The sequence below is a fragment of the Thermobia domestica genome, chromosome 11 (assembly GCF_964235325.1).
Source record: "Thermobia domestica chromosome 11, izTheDome1.hap1.1, whole genome shotgun sequence".
Classification (NCBI taxonomy): Eukaryota; Metazoa; Arthropoda; class Insecta; order Zygentoma; family Lepismatidae; genus Thermobia; species Thermobia domestica.
Genome location: NC_137464.1, coordinates 40,689,173 through 40,711,627, shown reverse-complemented (window position 1 = coordinate 40,711,627; position 22,455 = coordinate 40,689,173). Strand labels below are relative to the sequence as shown.

The following is a 22,455-nucleotide window of genomic DNA, read 5'->3' as shown; positions in this document are numbered from 1 at the left end:
TTCAGTTATTACGTAATATCACTTATGTATATGAGATTCTCATTATTCTTATAGAATCAGTTGAAAATTTAGTAATCATAAAATATTTCCTCAAAGTTTTAGTATCCTTGTCCTAATTTTAGTTGTTACTTGAGGCTGTTGAAGTTAACTGGTTCGCTTTGCCATCCTTTCCCCTACAGTACCTGGGTTAATTCAATTATTATGAAATTGATGTAGTAATGTTTTTTAAAAAAGAAATAGACTTTTTATTCTTGATCCTTTTCAGTATTCTCAAATAAGCAAAAAAGAAAAAAAGAAAAAAAGAAAAAAAATACTGTGATTTTTAGAAATTGGTGAGGGTGCAGATACACTACATTATAATATTTTCGTATATACGCAATAGTAAACATTTAAATATTAATATTATTTAACTCATAAAATGCTTCGTGTGGAGTATCGTATTATATAGGTCAGAAACATGGACATTATGCGAAACGACGGGAAACAATTGGAAGCTTTCAAAATGTGAGTGTGGAGAAGAATGGAGCTAGTTAGCTGGGTCAAGCGGAAAACAAATGAGAGGGTGTTAGAAATGGTAGGGGAGAAAGGAATAATTTTATATATTATTAAGAAGAGGTAGAGAAACTATTTGGGACATTGGATAAGAAGGAACTACATCATGAACAGAGTTGCAAACTTTCCTTAAGAAAAACCGGGGAAAAATCACTAGGTATAAGCAATATATGCAACAAATTCAAACCAAAACAAATGCAATTTATTTAATATAAATAAAGTTTAGAGAGAAAACTATATAGAATTTTTTTTATCACAAATGAGTCCATAATATTGTTAAGGAATTACTGACAAAAAATATTTATTAAAATCAAGTTCTATTTTTTTTTTGACTATCATTATACAAAGACTTTCGCCCAGTAAAATATTAATTAACTTTGAAAATCGATAAACCGGTATAATATGCGTCCCGATGAGTATCCGGTCGGGACGCGGAACAAATAAGTCGGAAATCGGTACAGTCCCGACAGAATCGGGACGGTTGGCAACTCTAATCATGAGAGACGTGCTAAAGGGTATGGTGAGAGGAAAGAGAGGGAGAGGGCGAAGAAAACTACAATTATTGGAAAATATCAAAACGGAAAAACCATACGTGAAGACGAAAAGGTTAGCGGAAGACCGTGGAACATAGAAGCTTCTCACTTGAGTAAGTGACCTGCCAATAACGGCAGAATACTTATAATGATAATTATTATTTTAAATACATCGATATTAACTTGGATACCCGAACCGTCCGCCTTAACGAAATCCCGAACGAGCTTTTGTTTTTATAGATTTAGAACTAATGGTTCCTTGAGCCATAATAAGTGTCAATTGCAATATTTTGAACCATTGATGACTAAATCTTGGACCGACATCCTAATTGGGCCCGCGAATATGTCACACCCGAAATGCGAATGAAAATGAAAAATTATGTGCGAGCTCTCTCTTTTCTTTTTAAACTTCGTGTGTATCAGCAAATGTATATCTAGCCACTGTAATATACCCGAAGCGAGGCTTTGACTATTAACGAAATAATATTTCTCTATTATCTTGCTTCCCAATTTCATACTACAGATTATTAGTATTGGATTGATTTTTTAGAGGAATACGTAATTAAACAGGCAGATTCATAGTTCTTTTTTTTCAGTTGAAGGTAACTCAGATCCTAATTGGCCCGGATAGACTGAACAAGATGCACAATACGTAGAATAGAACAAATACTTACAAAACGTATTACGCCCATGAATCAAATCGCCATGTTACGGGGAAAGAAAATGGATAATGGCTCCCAATTTCAAGTAATGATTTTATTTTATTCTAGCTCGCAATGCGCTATAAGATGTTCTTTACTATATTAGATTTTCAACATTAGAATTGAAGTATTATGAGTTTGCCTTACATTACTTCTTTAAGGGTTTCTGTTTTTTGGAAAGATTACTTCCAGTTTTCCGCCATTTTACTGGAAAAAAATTAAGCGACTTGGGAGAAGAAAATGGTAAATGCCATTTTCTAAGTCTCTAGTAAACTAGAGAAGAAAGATCAACATACCAATGGAATGCAATGCAATGACACATACTAAACAAGCTTTTTCCTGCTGTATGCAGGTACAGTTCCGAACTTAAATTACCTACATAATATTCTGTGGATTGATTCCAACCCGTCCCCATTTTATAACTTAATTTCTCCTGAAGTAGCGCTTATAATTGTGTTCCCCTGAGCCGCTCCTCTACTGTAAAAGCATGTGCCTGTTAATGCATGTGCCGTCACTGTACTTTATTATCTATGGAAAGACTATACAGACTTAGCCTAAACGATTCATCGGGTTTCAAAGCACTGTTTTGTGTAACACAAGTATACGGCATACAAAGACGGGTAATACATTTAAAGTTAGATACACTCACAAAGTTTTTGCTGTCACAGCAGCAGTCCTGCAGCTCTTTCAGCATTATTAGCATTGGGGTTACATAATCTTTGTTCTTGACATAACCCCAGAGGAAGAAATTACCTGACGTGAGATATGGCGACCTGGAGGGTAATGGCAACATAGGAACATCACCCAGTCCAGGCAGTTTTCTGTTGAGAGTGGGCGGACAAGTGTCCTCCAGTGCTTTTCCCTTTACACAGACAACCAGTATCACGAAATTGGCGAAACCAACACAAAATGTACAGCTGCAGCTTTTCCATATTTGTGTATGAATGCACACTGAGTGCTTGTAACTGACGAATACTTCGCATATTCTAATACACAAAAACTCTTCTCTTGTATTGCCACCATCTTGTAGAGTGCCATCACCATCATGCTATCTATCGTGCATGCGAGCCACGAGGCGGGCTTTTAAAACTTGGTGAGTGTATCTACCTTTTAATGTGTCATCCGTCTTTACACGTCGTGTATTTGTCATTAAACAGGGTATTAAAACCCGATGAATCATTTAGGCTAAACATGTATTGCTAAATTTGTCGGTATTAATAGAGAGTGTGCAAATTGTACATCGAGACAATAACTAGGTTGCTTATGTCGGTATTAATAGAGAGTGTGCAAATTGTACATCGAGACAGTAACTAGGTTGTTTATGTCAGTATTAATAGAGAGTGTGCAAATTGTACATCGAGACAATAACTAGGTTGCTTATGTCGGTATTAATAGAGAGTGTGCAAATTGTACATCGAGACAATAACTAGGTTGCTTATCTCGGTATTAATAGAAAGTGTGCAAATTGTACATCGAGGCAATAACTAGGTTGCTTATTATTAGTATAATTTACACGAAAATCCATTTTCGTCCGAAGTACCCCCAAAAAGTTAAATCAAAATATTATGGCTTATTCCTTAAGTACAACAGTTATAAAATTACGTTCAGTTTCTTTTCAATGTTTCAGTTTAAGCCGGAATCACTAAAGAAACAAAGAAGATTTCACTCACTGAACATTTCCACACATATTTAAGCACCATTAACAACATTTACAACAAAATTGGAGCAATTCAAGCAGTTTCAGGAACTTTTTGGCATGTTGTTTGTCCTTCATAAAATGACATCCTTTCGTTTTATTTTCCATTAAACTTGGACAATAGCTATAACTCTGTTAGCAATAATAAACAATATTTTGAACGCGATAACAAATAAGTTATTCAGAATAAAAAAAGTTTCTCCATGAAAAGAATAACGAGATAACAGTATTGATCGTAAAGAGAAGAAATGCCTAGTAAGAATATTTTGTTTTCAAAAACTTTCATTAGTGAATTGCTGTAATAGTAATACAATCTAAACCATTATTAGTCCCAAAGAACATCTTTTTCCTAACGTTCCTTCATAAAAGTTAATAAGAGCATAAAAGTGCTTTTCAGCAGGAACTGAAGGCCTCAGCAGTGAAGTGATATCGATGCATGGATTTTATGTTTGATAGTTTTGTTTCATCTAGAAGGAGCAGTAAGGGAATGCCTCCACTAGGTTCAAAAGAGATTGTGGGGCAGTTTTCCGAAATATGTAAACGAATTCGATTCGATTGCTTCTACTAGTTCCAATCTGAAAATTGTAAAGACCGACAAAAATATATGAATGCGAAGAGTTTTCCATGCAATTCCTCCAAATACGAATTTTCAAACATTAACTAACTAACTAACTCTATGGCCTATGAAACCCGGAGGTTCAGTGCCGCGTTCACAAAAACTCTCCACTGACTTCTATCCTTAGCTAATTGCATCCAGTTTCTACTTTGTATTCCTATCTCTGCGAAAACCATCTTAATATTATCCTCCCATCTGCGACTAGGTCTTCCTAATGGTCGTTTTTCTATGGGTCTACCAGTCAAGACTTTGAAAGCGTTTCTACTTTCTTCCATTCTAGCTACATGACCTGCCCACCTAAGCCTCCTAGACTTGACGACCCTAACAATGTTGGGTAGACCGTATAAACTATGTAGTTCCTCGTTATGAAGGTTCCGCCATTCCCCATTCTCGTTCCTCTTGGGTCCGAATATTCTTCTCAGGATCCTGTTCTCAAATACTTTCAGTCTATGTTCTTCCCTCAGAGTAAGCGACCATGTTTCGCAACCATACAGAACAACATGCATGATTATCGTTTTATATATTTTAAGCTTCAAATTCCTCGACAGAATTCGCGACGACAAGAGATTTTGAACCGAGTAGTAACACGAATTCCCTGCTTTTAGTCGACATTTAATTTCTTCGTGAATATGATTTTCGTCTGTTAATATTGATCCTAAATATTTGAAAGTATCCACTTTATCAAAAGCATTATTTAATATTTTAACGCCTCCACAATTTGCCGTATTACGGTCCCGACGCACTTCCATGTATTTAGTTTTCTCTGCATTTACTTCTAAACCCATGTCCCTGCAAGCGTTTAATAAGATCTCTGCATTTATTTCTACTGTTCTCCTATTCTCCCCTATTAAATTTACATCATCAGCATATGCCATAACCTGGTGAATGCCGTTCAACTCTAGGCCCTGGTTGCTATCTTTGATTTTCCTTATGGCGTATTCCAGCACAAAGTTAAATAATAATGGCGACAACGCATCTCCTTGTTTCAGGCCATTTTCGACGTGGAAGCTCGTGGACAAAAATTTTCCTACCCGGACTTTACTTTGGGATTCACTTAAACATATCTTAATTAATCTAATTAGCTTTCTCGGTATTCCAAGTTCTGTAAGAACGTTGTATAATGTTTCTCTCCTAACCGAGTCGTAGGCCTTTCTAAAATCAATAAATAGTTGATGTACCGGGGTATTGTATTCCCACTTCTTTTCGAGTATTTGGCGAATGGTAAATATTTGGTCGATAGTTGATCGATTTCGTCTAAATCCGCACTGATAATCTCCAATAATTTCATCTGCGTATGGGGTCAATCTTGCTAACAGAATATTTGAAAGGATTTTATAGGATGTTGACAGAAGAGAAATGCCTCGATAATTCTTACAGTCAGTTTTGTCGCCTTTCTTGTGAATTGGAACAATAATTGACTCTTTCCACTCTTGTGGCAATTCTTCCTTGTTCCAGATAAGGAGAATGAGTTTGTATATCTTGTTCCACAATTTTTCGCCTCCAGCTAAAATTAGATTTTGATATTTAAAAGAGGGACGTAGTTCACATTTCATACAATTTCAAATCCAGTGAAGCCAGTTGAGTTTGCATGTCCATTCGATTTTAAAATCCTTTTCGTTTTCGAGAGCGTAACCTCAATCAAAAACACAGAGGGTATATCAAAAATTCAGATTTATAACGCGATTTTCCTGAAAATTTTGAAAATATGATAAGTTGGTTTAAAGAGTGATCAACAGGTTAAAGCCTTTCATGAGGATGAAACAGTGACATACACTTTGACGATTGCGCATGAAGTTGTTCTTTATTGACATTTTACCGAATCGTTATTATAGGTATATATTTGATTTACAGACGAATCAACATATTTAATTTTCTGTAGAGTAAAATTAGATAAGTATACTGTCTTCTACGCGGAGTTGCATTTTGCTGAAAAAAAAATATGAGAAATTTAAAGTTTATTTCAACACGATAGATAATTCGGATCGCCTAGAAAAGTTAACGAGTTTGTTCCATCTGGTTGCTATTTGAGAAGTAGAGATCTGTTTCGAAAATCATTTCACATAAGTATTAACTGGGTTAATGAGCCTACCCAAGGGTAGCTTGGCCAAGATCAGATGACTTCTGTGGCTACTGTGCGAAAACTACAGACTGCCTATGATATTTCTTTTATACTCTTTCTTTTCTTTTAGGAAATCAATTAAATCGATTTAGAATCGATTTATCTCTACGCTTAAGTTTAGTACACATAGCTCTAAGCTAAATTAATAACGAATACTTAGTCCATTAGTTCAATTCTGTATCTTATGTTCTTACTGTGATTCTTTCCATTTCCTTATAATATTCTTCCTCTACATTTCTGTATTTACATATTTCTTGTCTCTTTCATGTTTAGTTTCTCTTGTATATTTACAAACTGAAATTTTTCCATTGTCTCTAACGTCATCTTTATGTTATTTAATCCTTCCCTCTAACCTATCCTCTTTCGCATTTATAAGTAAACATTTTACATTCTTTACTTTTAATTCTTTACACTACTCTTTTCTCGCTTTGTTATATCTCTTTCTTTTTTCTTCTTCCCTTTCATAACTCCTATATCCTTTTCTGCATGGTCAGGTTTTCTCAACAGCTTCTTAAAGATTTCTGTTTACTCTGTAATGATTTTTAATCTAAACCACCTTTTATTTTATTCCTCCTCTTTTTCTACTCTGTTTCCATTTCTTGACCCTGTTTACTTGTTCTACTTTTCCAATTCTTCTTTATGTATCCATTTCTAGCTAGCAAACTATGGAGCTTTTCTATACCTTTTTCTAATGTCATCCTTGATAACTCTCAGTCTTTTCCCCACGTTACAAATGAAGATTTTTCTAGTCCTTTCATCTACAACACTCCTTCTGCAGAAATTAGACAATAGCTTCGAGTTCTTTCATGACAATTTTGTTTTAATATTTCCTCCTTTCTCCTTTATCTTCATAAACAAAACGTTGTTTAAGCCTTCTTTCCCATTTCTGAACTTATTTATGATTCCTAAACTGTCGTCCATATATCTACAGAACATAATTAATTACCCTCCATAATTTTCTTTTTCACTTACTGTTGTGCTCCCTCACGGCTATACGAATAACCTACGCATCTTGCTGCCCGGAAGACACGAGTTTGATTCCCAGCCACAGCTCATGTGGTACGGGTCCCACGTTAATATCTAAATTCACGTCTCATATAGTCTCGCTGCCGAACGGGCCACTGAACTAAAATCATCTTTATTCACTATTTTCTTTCCTCCATTACACACTCTTACTGTAGCGGGCTTATTGGTGATCCTATACTCAGTCCTTCTATTATCCCAACTAATTTCTCTCCTATATTACACATATTGTTGTCCCATACTATTTTAGGACTTTTAGCACTTTTTATTTCTCTCACTTTCATATTGTTTTCTTCCTTCGTTTCTTCTTCCATAGCATTTAAAATATTCGGAAACGTCTCTTTAATATATATGGTAACCATAAATGTGTGCTTTTTTATTTCATTTTCCTACTTAATCTATCATTCCCTTGACTTCCTCTATATTCTTTGTATTACTGCTTTCCAACTCTACTCTTGTTTCTTCTGATATTTTCTTTATTTCTTCTTCTAAAAGTTTAAAGATATTCTTTCTGCAGTTTAACACTGATCTTAGCTTCGCTTCTTTCCTCTTTCCTATGTATATATATACAATGTTTTAATACTGTGCATCTTCTATCTTTGTGTTCACGTCATAAGCAGATAATCGGTCTGCTGCTTATGACGCTTAGCAGTTTCAGTTCAGAAAAAATGTAAGCTGCTTGAACAATGTAATACACATATTGAATCTAGTTAATAAATTATCATTGTATGTCGACACTTTTTCTACTTTATCTCGTACACAATACCAGCATTTCTTTATGTCTGTCAAGATTATTTTATGTCTGCCAACACTGCGAAGGGTTCTTCTTCCTTTGCGCCTAGAAACTTCCACTAGTCCTGCTTTCTGCTTTCATGTTTTTCTAGAGTTTATTTTCTGTATATTGTTTGTCTGTAGCATGTCTTATAAAGCCTTGCTGCTCACAAACAACATGAAGACAAATTAAATTATCAATACTAAAGACAATGATGTTTCCTGTTTAATGCATAATCGTAACCGAGTTCAAGCTTCTGTTAGTGCCAAAATGATTTAGATGTTAAAACTTCTCCTACAAATGGCGACTGATGAATATTCAATGAAGGCAATTAAATTTGGTTTATCAATTATTATTTTTTTCTGTTTCATAAGTAGGTATGCAACATTTGCAACCACAATGTTATTTATCTTTCCTCTCGTTAACCATTTAATACACGTATTAATTTTCTTCAATTGCTTTTTGGTCCTGTATGTAATTAGTAGGTTAATGTACTAAATACATAATAATATAATTTTATGTATGTTTTTTACGTGAGTGATATCAAATTATATGGTTGATGACACTTGATACCATAGTGTTACACTTGCAAAACCAAAGTTTGGTGCTACTATTATTCTAAATCGTGTGGTGTGGAAGATTGTGAAGCAATTGTTTTATGTTACACACAAGTTTACTCAGTACTTTTCAAAAATCATCCTTGTCTGTGAGCCACAACTAGGTCCCTTGCAACTTAATCGATTTTCGATTAGGAGCATACAATGCACTACTTGGTTCATTCGAAACATCCATCAATGGAACACTAGAGATGCTGTCATTGGTTCCGGATCTTTTTCTCCTGCACTTCTTATTCCAGCTCTGTACTGGGTCTCTCTATCTTTCTGATGTTACCGATTCACTATGATGGCCATTGGCATCACTGGTGCCGATTTCCAGTAGAGCCTACGAAGAGGGCTTTCAGATCTATCGGATATCATCTAAATAAGATTTTAATGAGGATTTTATTATTAGAAATATGTAGGTCCAAGCACATCTAAGGGGAGCAAGTTCTCTCAGAAACTAGGACCAGCCTCCATGATTGGCATCAAAATACCATTTTAGGATAAACAGATCTCATAGGGTGGGACTCCCTTCCGACTACATGGTTAACGTGTGCATCTGTAGATAGGGAGACGTGGTCCAATTCCAGGTGGACGTTGATGTTCTTCGTATCCCACCCTGAACAGTTGGTCGAGCTTTGATATATCCTAGCTGCTCCAAAGGGACTTTACATGACAACACAACCTATTTTCAAAGACCTGAGTTCGATTTCCGGTAGAATTTCGTGTGGTTTTAACAACACGTTGAATTGTAGACCTATCTTTCATACACAGTCTTCGTGTTGAAAAAGACATTGGATTACAAACCAACCAGCTAACCAAGATCTAGAAGTTCCATTACATTTATGTAATTGTTTTACACACTTATCCTCATTCGAGATTGCACTTATCAGCAAATCAATCTAACCTTGATGGAGTTAAATTTCCCTAGATTAAACCTGGACTATATTGATGAGATAGACGACTCCAGAGCAGAGGGGACAAAAGAAAAGGTCATTTATCTTTCATTGTTCATTGCATTAGATTTCATGAAGACAAACAAAAACAAAGGTTTCGATAAGCAGTAACATTCGTTTATCATTCTCGCCTAGATCTAAACACCATTACCATTATTTTTTGCTCTCTCACACACACACACACATACATACATACATAAAATAAAATAATAGCACTAAAAAAGTAAACTTTCTCGACGTTACGACGTAAACTTTCTCCTTCATCAAGTCATGCTTCATTTATATGCCATCAAATTTGAGACAGTAGCGCTGTAATCTGACAAAAACAAACTTCTTTCTGGAAGTGATAACAAACAATAATTCCGACGAAAAACTAAAGTTTTTCCACGGAAAAGAAACAGACAAAGAAAGAAAGAAATGGACCATAGACGAGAAAAAAACAGTTTCTTTAGGGTAATTTCTCTCAGCGATTTGATGTCTGCAAAAAAATATAGGAAATGATGAAAAAAAAAATAGTACGAAAGTTTGACATTTTCTCTACCATCAAGACATTCCTTCTCTGACGACCTATCTTTTTTATTTCTTTTTTTAATGCTTTATTCTACAAAGTGAAAGGAGAGGGAGAGACAGAAAGATCAGAAAAAGTGTTATTTTCGTGAGAGAAGGTAGAAAACTTTAACAGTAATGGCCCGACCCCCGTCTCCACCAAAAAAAAAAAGTTCGTTTTCACTCAAACTCGTGCACACACACACACACACACACACACACATATATATATATATATATATATATATATATATATATATATATATATATATACAAACACACAAACAAAACGAGGATGTTTATCTTGTGCGAATGTGTCCAAAAGTCGTATAACTCATCTCAGAAGGCATTTATCACATTTTTTTTCATTTCTCTCTGTGGAGGTACTAGTCATCAAAGTGATAATTTGTCCCTGAGGGGAAATCTTCTTGCTTGCTTGCTTGACTCTTTCCACCGATATGCAACGCTGGTTCACGGTCACGTTGGCAATATACATAATTGTAATAGGTTAGTACGGTAAACTTACTTTTCCTTCAATAGAACCTAATTTTTTAAAAAAAGAGATCTGTAGCTATGTTTATACGTGTTTGAGAATAACAAATAACAATGAGTAATTTTTTTCTCGTAGCCATTGATAGGGTAACCCTTTGGGTGCTCTTGCCCAGACCCTTCACCATAGGAGGAAAGCGTTAGTCCCTTCAGAAAAAGTGACAACTTTACTATCTCTAAGTCATTCCTGAGTTTGAAAATATTTAGAAATGAGGTACAACATTTTTACAAGTGCTTGCTACTAGTGTCACGAATTACATTCGAAGCCGGATATCATTATCGTAGATATGAAAATTCAAAGTATTGTAATATATTATTCTCACTACAACATTGATCTTATAATTTACTTTCGCCCTAGACCATACAGATCGACGAAACGGCCATGATCATTGATAATAATTTTGAAATCACAATCTTACTGTCTTAACAGATAATCTCTTCAGTGATTATAAAGTCTTAAGACAATGGCGGTAAAGTTCAGTGATGAAACAAAGTAAACTGCTGAATTTAGGAAATATAACTTTCGTTATGGTGTGACCAAAATGTGATTATGGAAATAATTCTCCATTACGGAAGACAAAAAAATAGCACGGAAAGAGTGGCATTCCAGAGATATTCAGAGATCCTTGATGTATTTACAAAATTTTTAGAAACCCGTAAAAACAGATTGGTTACTATGAAACGAATATAATCTTGAATTTAATGTTTCGTGATTACGGCGAATGATAAACTTTACTTGTTGCGTTGACCGCTAAGGTAGAAAGAAAGCACTACATGGAAGAATTACACCGAGCACATATGCTTAAGATTTTTCACCTAGTGAACGAGTTTTTTTTTTTTATTAAGCGCGTCAAAAGACACTCTGAATGATTCAGCGTCAACTTCTCCTAAAGACCCATTACCCAAGTGACTCTGAAACAGAGGTATTGATTGTGAAGTGATGATGTTGAGCTGAGAATGTCTGAGTAAACAGGACATGAAAGTGTGCAGCACAAAGTCACATGATCAAAGTGACTCAACGGAAATTCGTACAACTTTCGTGCTCTAACTATTTAGAACCAATAACTACGAAAAAATGGTACCATTATGGTATGCTATTATAGTTCAACCTATAGAAATAATACATTTTATAGTTTAATATTTGTCATAGAAAACTAGGGTGTGTTTAAACTAATCTATTTTTTATTAAAGAAATATAAAAATAAATTTTTCGTATTATACACACACATATAAATTAATATATATATATATATATATATATATATATATATATATATATATATATATATATATATATATATATATATATATAGTTTTAACTTTATTTTTGTGATCTTTTTAAAGAAATAGATTGGTTTTCAACATATCCTAATTTTCTATACCAAATATTCATCTATAAGATGTATTATTTCATAGTCCGATATGCATGTATGGGCCACGTTCACGCTCATAATACGTACAGACACACACGTACACACAGAGATTTCCTTCAGGGACAAATTATTACTTTGATGGCTAACTGTCAAATATTGTATGGTAAATGGAGGAACTTGAACTTTCTTTGTAACAAGTTTCATAGCAGTTCTATCAGCTATTGATTATCATGAGTCGCACTCTGATGAGGCAGGCACTTATATTGAAGAGACAAACAACAGGAAGAAAAAAATATTCAGGTACTGATTGTACACTAGCTCTCCACGTAATGAAGAGACTTCAAAACAGTACAGCGGAAGATTAAAAAAAAAATAGCATATATGCAAAACACTGTTTTAAAATGTTTGAAAATGGTGATATTCATGCGAAGCATATGTTGTAAACGTTTGGAAATGTTTACAGATGCGTATCACATATTGTGATCGTTTAAAACTGGTGGCGAACGTGTGTAACACATTTTGGAAATATTTAAAAAAGGGCGAAAAATATGTGTAGTACTTTTGTATGAATATTGAAAAGATTCATAAGTAGAATATTTTGTAAATATTTGGAAATGAGACATACATTTGAAGCCTTATTTCTGTCATTTTATAGGTTTACTATATGTATAAATTTTGTGTTCGTTGTTAATTTAAGATGAATTTTTTCGCTTGTCCCTAATTGAAGTAGTTTCCGCTAGGGGACCAGTGAAGGAAAAAATGTCGGATTGAGATCGACTTCCCACTCCCAACAGTGTTTATTGTTTTCACCTATCGAAAAGTGTGCAAACGCGAAATGGTTTCGTACTCATTTCACGACAAAGTGAGCACTGTCTGATAAATAATACATAAACAGTATGGAAAGTTGAAATGGGGGGAGTAACAACGTGTGGATAGTTTCATTGCATTTTGCTCAATGAGATCAATTGAATGGATTGTCTCAGCTTTAGACACTTTTCTTCATTAAACACCAATAATATTAAAGAATTATATATATTTTACACTTCTGTGTTCCTACATTTTCACATTCATTCTCGTTCAAGAATTAGCGGGCCATAGAAGGAAACATCCTTACATTTGTCAAAGATGTTGGCGATAAAGAGAAATAAAATTGAAGAAAAACTAAATATAGTTTGCGAACGGTATAATTAATTATTTATTCTTCGAAGGAAAACAATTAGAAAGGGACGGCAAACCTACAATTTATGAGATAAAAGTAGATAAATGCATAAAAAATACAGTACAGAAGCAAAGAGACTAAGCATAAATCTCTGAATAGAAACAAAGGTTTTGATCGAGGCGCAGTGGGTCAGTGATAGGCTGCTAACTTACTTGTAGTAAGATGAGTCCTTAGTTTGATCCCAGATTAAGTAAGGTCTTGAAAAACGAGATCGCGTGGCCGTGAATTTCATCGAGGTTATCTCGTTTCCTCTCACATCGTAACTGGCATAATCGTGGGACGTTAAACTAAGTATATTATTTTAGAGGTATTAATCACAATGTTAACAAATTGAAAGTAGGCCTACTTAAACACAAAATCCTAAGACTAATATTCGAATCCAAGAGGGACGGAAATGGTAAAGTGGAAATTTAATACGTTTACGTAATATTGTTAGTGTTGTTAGCCTAGGAAGCTAAAGTGAGCAAGTCATATAGACAGAAATGGGGAAATTAGAAATGCTTTCAAAATTGTAACTGGAATCCCAATCCTTTAAAGACCACTAGGAATGCCTAGGCACAGATAGGAGGACGATATTAAGATGGCTCTTGCAGAAATAGGAATACAAAGTAGAAACTAATCCAAATGGATAAGGACAGAAAGCAATGAAGAGCTTTTGTGAATGCTGCATTGACCATAGAGTTACTTAATCTTTTGCCCTAGGCCAACTGAGGATGAGTATAGACAAGTAAGTGACATAAAAACAAGAAATAGAAGGAAATGTCTGGTGAATAATAAACCTCAGTTAGGAAATGTCTGGTGAATAATAAACTTCAATTATTATAATAACAACTTTCAATGTTATTTTTACCGGACTTGACAATACCGGTAATTCACAGTTAAATGGTAGTCACTTAATGAAGAGTACCCCATCACAAAATCGTTCTCTTGCTATCAGATGACGTACCTTGTCACTTAAAACTTTTGGATGAACAACCTATTTAGGAAATCAGGAACTCTATTCGGGAAGCAGACTGATCCATTCTATGGGCTTGCTGACAGTTTTCCTATCTCAGTTTTTTTTATCCATTCTATAATCTTTAACTACTTTTAATTTATAAGCATTAATTGTTTTTTCTGATTTATCCGACGTATCTGTTTATTGAATTACATTAAATTATATATATAAGCTATGGCGAAAGAGGCTAATTACTTTCTGTGTTACAATTGGCATAACTAGGATATTTGCTGATGAGAATGGTCCCTTACTTCGGAGAATTAAAAGGTCCTTCCAGCGACCACGTATCAACAGAGTTCTTAGGGAAAAGCGGGCTTTCCTGACCCTCATCGCGTTACGTCTATGTGTCGCACTTACTTCTACCTCTTTGAGTAGTACATTCTTATTAGATTCTGGTACAGTCCGCAGCAAGAAACCTGCAACATGAGCATGTAAGTTTATTGTGAAACTACGCCTAACAGCGCAAGGAATCAACATAACGTCTAAGTGGCACGAATCACGCCAGGGGAAACCTCGGCATCCTTCCCTGCACATTTATTTTGGAACAAAAGACTTCGTCATTTCACAATAAACTTACATGCTCATGTTGCAGGTTTTTTACTGCGGACTGTACCACACAACTATTTTGTTCATTCTTTCCCAGACCAATTTTCGACCATCTCTAGTCACTGTCCATTGCCTTTTCTAATGTCTACTTTGATACCCTGTCTAATACAATACTTCACAGAGAACATTTAACTGCAGTAACATGATATTGTACAATGTTTCCAGTTAGAAGTGGTATATATTTTTGTATTTAAGTATTTAGATTTGTTCACAAAACTTAATCACTATTGATCGTTATTTGATTTTTTTTCTCATTCAAACGAAAACTATTGTTGCTTTAGAATGTACACTTGGAATCTGTGATATAGGGTTATTAACTAACTTGTTATATTCAAGAAACCGTTAAGTTCATTGGAAAACATAGAAACTGTCAAAAATTCCCCATCTAGGGATTCTTTTCGAAAACGTCTTTACTGTTAATGTATTACGGATCTTTTGATAAAAACCATACTTACCGTCGCTTGCCTTAACCTCTTGGTTCCTTTCTGCCACGTCACTGTAGCTGGAGGGCGGGACCCATGCGTCTCACACACTATTTCATACTGTTTATTGGCTAAAAGCACCTTTGGTTTCGAAAGGAGTCTTACACTCAATGGCCTCACTGTAAAAGAAACACAGAGCCAAATAAGAATATCTGAAGCTTCTACTATTTTATTGTTATATAATAACGTTGTTTTATCCAGCTATTGATATACTTACCGTAATCTATTTTGCAAAAATAAATTCATATTTTTAATGTGACAGTGTACCATATATCTGATATACTGTATATGATATGTACCATGTATGATATGTATGATATCTGATATGTACGATATATTTGACAGTGATACATATATCTGTGCATATACCATGTATATAAAAATGAACGTGACTATATTTATACCTTGAACCACCTGACGGATCTCGATTAAATTTTCGACATTAATGAGGTTCGGGGCCGGCATGTTTTCTAACATTTCATTTTGACGGTGAAGCTTAGGGGTGGAGGAGGGGAATATATATATAAAAAATAATCGAAAATGACCTACGTTAGTACCGAATCCATAGTTTTTGAGGTCGCTGAGATGAACAGCGACACTTCCTATGCCGTTGAAATGCAAATTCAGCCCACAATAGTAATATTTTTGATTTTCCATTATATTTTCTTTGTTTTTATCGATTTGATAGTGCTTCAGGAATAGTAAAAAGTCATTAACTTACGGAACATATTACTTATTTTTCTTATTTTATCCCATCAAAGCGAATAATTTACGCTAGTATCAAGATAAAATGTAATATTATGTTAGAATTGAATTCTGTAAATTATTTGCAAATATAGATATTTTTTAAGTTGAGTCGAGTTGATTTTGAGTTTAACGTCCCTTTCAGCAGCGAGGCTATATGAGACGAGACCTACTGATTCACGTGGAATCCGAACCACATGAGCTCCCGCCCGTATGCTAACCGCTTAGACAAGAAGGAGCTCAGAATAGATATTTTTGAGCAACAGTTTGGTGATTAAGATTATACATACCTGTGAAGAAAATATGCTTATTATTATTATTATTATTATTATTATTATTATTATTATTATTATTATTATTATTATTATTATTATTATTATTATTATTATTATTAAGATGTATGATTGCAATGTCAACTTTTTTGTCTAATACTAAACCATCCCATCCTCTTTAACGCAAATAATGAATATTCCTACATCACGGATAAGAGTCACGAGCTCCTTAGTTTGTTTTTAAAAAGAAATACGAATAATTTTCCTTGAAGTGATCAAACTGGAACTTTCTGCTCATCCACAGAAAGTTTTAATGGTGTATTTGGGCTAGGAGCTCTGAATTAACGCATAATTCGTCGTTGATTTGTAAAATTAAGCGCCTGTGACATGACATTATAAAATGAACCTTGCGTCACAAATCAACCATAAGTTTTGAGGAGCTCTGTAGGAGAGTCATGGAAACAGCTCTTCGGAAAAGTGTTTGCACCATGCAAATGAACACCATAATCGTTTGGATGACTCCTCGCTATCAACAAGGTGAAAAGTGGACTCCTGGGATAATACCAACCAACAAGGATTGCCGTCTGAAGATGTGCATGTCTCTGAGTGTATGAAATAACCTGGAATGTCTCTTGCATCGAATTATCCATTTTAATAAGCAGTGGATCTGTTGTTACAATTGTAAACAGTCAGGACAGTACAATAATAGTCGGTTAGATTGTGAACAATGTCTACATGTGTAGAATGGTTCCAAAAATATACCTCCACAAACACAAAATATTGTTGCCGATAATGCTTGTTTATTACCTAGATGATTCATCATGTCTTTCCAAGTTAAGATGAAATTATCACATGCAGATCGTTACAAAGCCATACTCAATCAGGCATCACGAGTTTGTCTGCAAGTACCCAGCAGTAGTCAACAGACATTATACCTTCATGTTGCTGGAAAATCCTTGTCCACATGTTACATAAATAATGGTGCAGACCATCCATGTGTTACAGTGTGAAGCCTTTTTGTCTCCTATGGTATTCTTCTGATGTATTTCCTACCGACTAAGACTTTCCGATCCCTTTTCAGTAAGAAAAAGACCTCCCTGATAACTAGGCAGTGTGACATACGGCTGAGGATTTCTTCACATCAGAGATTCCACACTCCCTATGTCACGGAATCGAATCGTCGGCTTAGCAATGGAAAAGAGTGTGGTAGCAGACGCAGACTTTTTTTATTACCTACAAACCTATTGTGGTTTTCACATTTTTCACTTTGAAAGTGATACACTCCCTTAGGAAATTTCAATTGCACTCACTCCATATTATAATTACCATACAAAAACTTACTAAAGATAAACGTATATGCCGTTTCATAATTATGGTTATAATATAAATTCGAAACTGTTAGATGTTTTAGATAAATTTACACAGTTATGGTATAGTTATTACTGGTACAGTCTAAATATGTGATATATACACTTCCTTTTGGTTGTATTATCTACCTCTAATTGTGGGATTAACAAATAATTTCTGCAATATTTGTGTAGGGTTCCAGGTTTTCTTTCATTTCTGTACAAAAACATGCAAGAGGTGAACATTTTATTAATTTCAACCGAAAATAATTGAGCTGAAATAGTGCTCGGGGAACCGGATTTCGATCAAATGTTTCTGAAAACATTTCTGTGCTAGGTAAAAGTTTCGTTACTAGAAGCGTGCAGATCATTCAACAATAAAAAAACATTCCTAAAATATATTTTAAACATCATTCCTTACGCAGTGTTACAAATTTAACTGTTTTCACATGGTGTTTAGTTAGATAACTTGAGTTTAATAACTTTTACAATCAAAACTGCTCCAATATCATGACTAAAAAACAGAACCACAATGTATTTTACACAAGTTTAGTAGCTTGATCTTGCGCCAGAAACCGGAATTCTGGAGATTTCGTCTTGCTATAGCTAAAATAATCTAGTAAATAGTTAGCAAACGAGAATTTTGAGTATACGTTTGGCGCTTATGTTGTACTTTTCGTGCTGTGCTAGAACAATATAGCGCTACTGACATGTACTCATCATTACCATGAACAGAGAGTTGTGTTTCCCTTGTCAATGGAGCCAGCAAAGCGTGTTGTAAATATTTCAAGTATGGATTTGAAGCTGAAAGTATTTATTTTGAGAGTAGATAGAAGAGTAACAGGTGCTAACCACTTCTGATTATCCGCGGAGTTAGACGGCGCTGAAATCCCGGGTTTATTCGTAAAATTGTCCTAAAAAAAAGGACCCTCAACACGAAAACGCCTTTGAACAATATTTGTTTACACGTATAATTATGACTTACTAACAATAGTTTTCTGTAGTTACATGTTTGTCGGTTTATTTTTTTACCAAAAAAAACTTCAAACTAAAATTGGACAACTCTGTACTCTCTTCTTTTTCCATTTTTCTTTTATTTGTGTTTGAACCTCTTGTTTTTAACAGTATTTGCCATAAAGAATTTTAAACAATCTGTTTTAATACTATAATGTATCATCGGTAAGAAAGAAAAAAGAAAGGTCGAGGATAATGAACAGTATGTTCAGTAAAACTATGCCATATTTTACTAGCTTTATTGCAAAATTCTGGTAGATATAAATTTATCTCAAATTTGAAACGGGTTCAACCATTTTAAGATATATTCTGTGTCATTTAGCTATTTTCTGAAAGCACTTGTTGGCAACAACTTTTACAATCATTGTTTTTCATTGTTTCATTTATCTCATTTAGTCCACAGGACAATTCCTGGACTGTTAAATTAAAAAAATCATTTTTTTTAATTCAAATTTTAATTGAATTGAATTTTATTTATTTACGAAACAAACCAAGTCAAACACATTAGTATAAACACAAAATCTTAATGTGATACTTACAATAGAGGTCCACCCTGACTACTTTCTCTGCAGGAATGATTAGCTTCGTATTACTCGCTTGGCACTTAAATGTTGAATTGAGATGTTTCCTTGTAATATTTTTCACTTGAATTTTGTTGATTACTACGTCATGCCTTTGGTCCACTAAATATCCCTCAACCAACCTCTCGTTGATAAACCATGAAACTGTAGGTGGAGGTTTTCCTGTAACAAAAGAGAAGTTATTTATTATATTGTCCATATTGAACACTGTATGTCACAGTGCATAAAGAATTCGCAAAATAATTTGAATGGTTTTCCAAAAAATAACAAGACAATTCAGTAGAGACGCAATAGTATATAATATTTTATCTGACAGTCCATGATGTTTTAATTGGACCTTATAATTAATGCCATTACGTTATCTATACATGTATTTCAATGTATACTTGAAGATTATAATGTCCTAATCATGTAACTCGAAATGTTGAATCTAGGTTTTTAAGGAAACAAGGATATAAAGGTACGCATGCACAATTTGAAAATGAAGTTCTCACACTAAAGTGAAAAATATTCCCATTAGGAAGATGATGCCTCTTCTTTATGTACAACTCTTGCTCGTTGTATATATATCAGAATGTACAACTCTTGCTCGTTGGTATATATATCAGAATGTACAACTCTTGCTCGTTGGTATATATATATCAGAATGTACAACTCTTGCTCGTTGGTATATATATCAGAATGTACAACTCTTGCTCGTTGGTATATATATCAGAATGTACAACTCTTGCTCGTTGGTATATATATCAGAATGTATAACTCTTGCTCGTTGGTACAACGACTGGAAGCTGTTGCGGAAGTCATCATCTTGGATGCTCCATGTCCTTAAACATATAGCCCTTGAGAATGACTAAACTTTGGAAACAGGACATTGCCTACTGGACTAAAAATTTGCCGAATATTTTTGATGGCCTACGACAGTGACCTGTCGCAAAACTGCCTGTGACCTTTTGCGACAGGTCACTGGTAATGTTACAATTGTATATGGGTCAGTGTATAGGACAATACTACAATTGCAAGAACTGAATATGTGAATAATTGTAGTCAAAAACGGATCATTTGCTGAACACGTTGCTTCAACACCTCTAGACAAAGGCTGGCATTGATGCTTTGACCTTCTGTAACGACAGAGTCTTTGTATCCTCATGAAAGAAAATTTATGTTACTCAAATATTTTTTTTTAAAAAAAAAAGAAAAAACAATGAATCATGTCCGGGAACATTCTGCTGTAAGTCGTGAGTTTCCATGCCTAGTTCTTCTAGTAGACCTATTAGTACATACAACGTGGATGGAGTTTTTAGCTTCATGTTAAAAGAAGAGCTTCTGCGCAGCACGTAGTACTGTTCAACTACACTGCTTGGCTGATGGTCGCAATGTCTTGAAACTTACTCTAGTCAGTTCACAGACACGTGCGCTCGTGACTCTTTTGTTGTTCCAGTGATAAGTTGCATTGTCTGATCACAAGAGAAAAAGTCACTTTGAGTACTTTATTGGTGAACTATGACACATTTACTATCCTTCGGAACACGTTAGCTATTCCCCAAATTCCAGAAAACGTAAAGTTTACATCATCCCTTTCCTCTGGTCAATTGGCTAGGGCACGGTGCATGAAGTCCCCATTTTGATTTCCGTAGGAGAGTTTTAAAGCTTTACCTTACAACCTTAAAAAATTTCCCATGTTACATACAGCCTCGGAGCCGAAAAGGGACGCTAAACTTGTACTATCATCTCAACATTGTCTGTTTATCCACTGACTATAATCACACAAGTCATCAGTACAAACTTGATCTTTTATAATATTTATAGTCTATATTAATGCATAACTAATCTCTGCATGTGGAGCATTCAGAGTTCACGGGAATAAATTACAATTATCGAAGTTAGGAGAAAAGAAACATACATGTATAGGACATGGTTAAGTACATGGAAAAATACAATTGTTTTCTTAAGTTATAAGAGTTATTTGAGGCGCCTAGTATCAAAATCCGCAACATCCACTTCGCTTAGTTTCGAGTAATATCGCAAAACCTGCAGTGAATCTCCATATACACGCGTACAAAGTCCCATATTTGAACTAGTATTTTAGTATGAAATATTAAGCTTTTAAACAAAATTCTGTTTCCATGGAATTCCTTTAGATCGAACATATAACAAGCGATATATATAACTGAATTTCGGTTTAAAATGGATTTGGGAGCTTTTCATACAAGGCGCCCAGGCCCGTGCTGGCCCACTGGGACACCGGGACGTGTCCCGGTGCGCCTTCCGAAATATCACACTATAAATAATGGTACAAGTTTTTAGTAATAAATTCTTACAGTTTTATTGGCAAAGAACCCGTGAAAGGTGCAGTGCCCCTTTACATTAGGCGCCCTTCCGAGACCACATCAAAGATGAACGATTTTATTTACTCTTCTGTATACCACAGTTCTGTACAATAAATACACACATTTACTGTTGGCGAAGAACCCGTGAAAGGCGCAGTGCGCCCTTTACATAAGGCGCCCTACGAAACATCACATTATAGATAAGTAGTTTTAGTTATCCTGTATACCAGCTTTGTTTAATAAATTCAAATACTTACTGGTAGTGCAGAACCTGTGAAGAATACAAGGCGCCCTTTACATACGATGCCCTGCGAAATATCACATTTTTATTTTATTTTATTCTTCTGTATTTCAGTTTTGTATTATAAATTCATACAGTTGCTATTGGCAGAGAACAGGTAAAGAGTATAATCACTTACAAAAATATTATAAAGTTATATAGTTATAAAACGAAACAATGTGATACATCAAGAATAGTTCGGATAGTCAAACGTACGATGCATTTATGTAATGCTATACTGACACTAGTCTCTAATTTACGATTTTTACGGCATCGAAGCTTTCACAGTCCTAATATGCATCCATATATTCGAGCATATTGATTGTTCCTGTGTGTTTTAAAGCAGTGTTCGGATAATCAGTACCTGTTGTATTTCTGAAATATAGCTGTATTAATTTCCGTAAAATGTGGTCTTCCTGTCACCACGGCACGGCGTGTCCTCAGGTTGTGGATCGAGGAGAAGGCCTCTGGGATATAGAGGTTACCTGCGAATATACTGAGTAAGTAGTCGCGGACAGACAAGGGGTGATAATCCAGCTTGAGAATTTGGTG

General features: G+C 34.7%; 1 protein-coding gene across 2 annotated transcripts in view; it reads right to left on the bottom strand.

Annotated features, from left to right (window-relative positions):
- Positions 1 to 22,455, bottom strand: part of LOC145664063 (kin of IRRE-like protein 3) — a 522,782-nt gene that overhangs the window by 249,335 nt on the left and 250,992 nt on the right. For both annotated transcript variants that reach the window (XM_081730403.1, XM_081730404.1), the window contains exons 4-5: positions 19,255 to 19,458; positions 15,313 to 15,458 (exon numbers count right to left, since the gene is read on the bottom strand). In XM_081730403.1, coding sequence (XP_081586529.1) covers positions 15,313 to 15,458; positions 19,255 to 19,458 — 350 coding nt within the window. The remainder of the gene's footprint in view (positions 1 to 15,312; positions 15,459 to 19,254; positions 19,459 to 22,455) is intronic.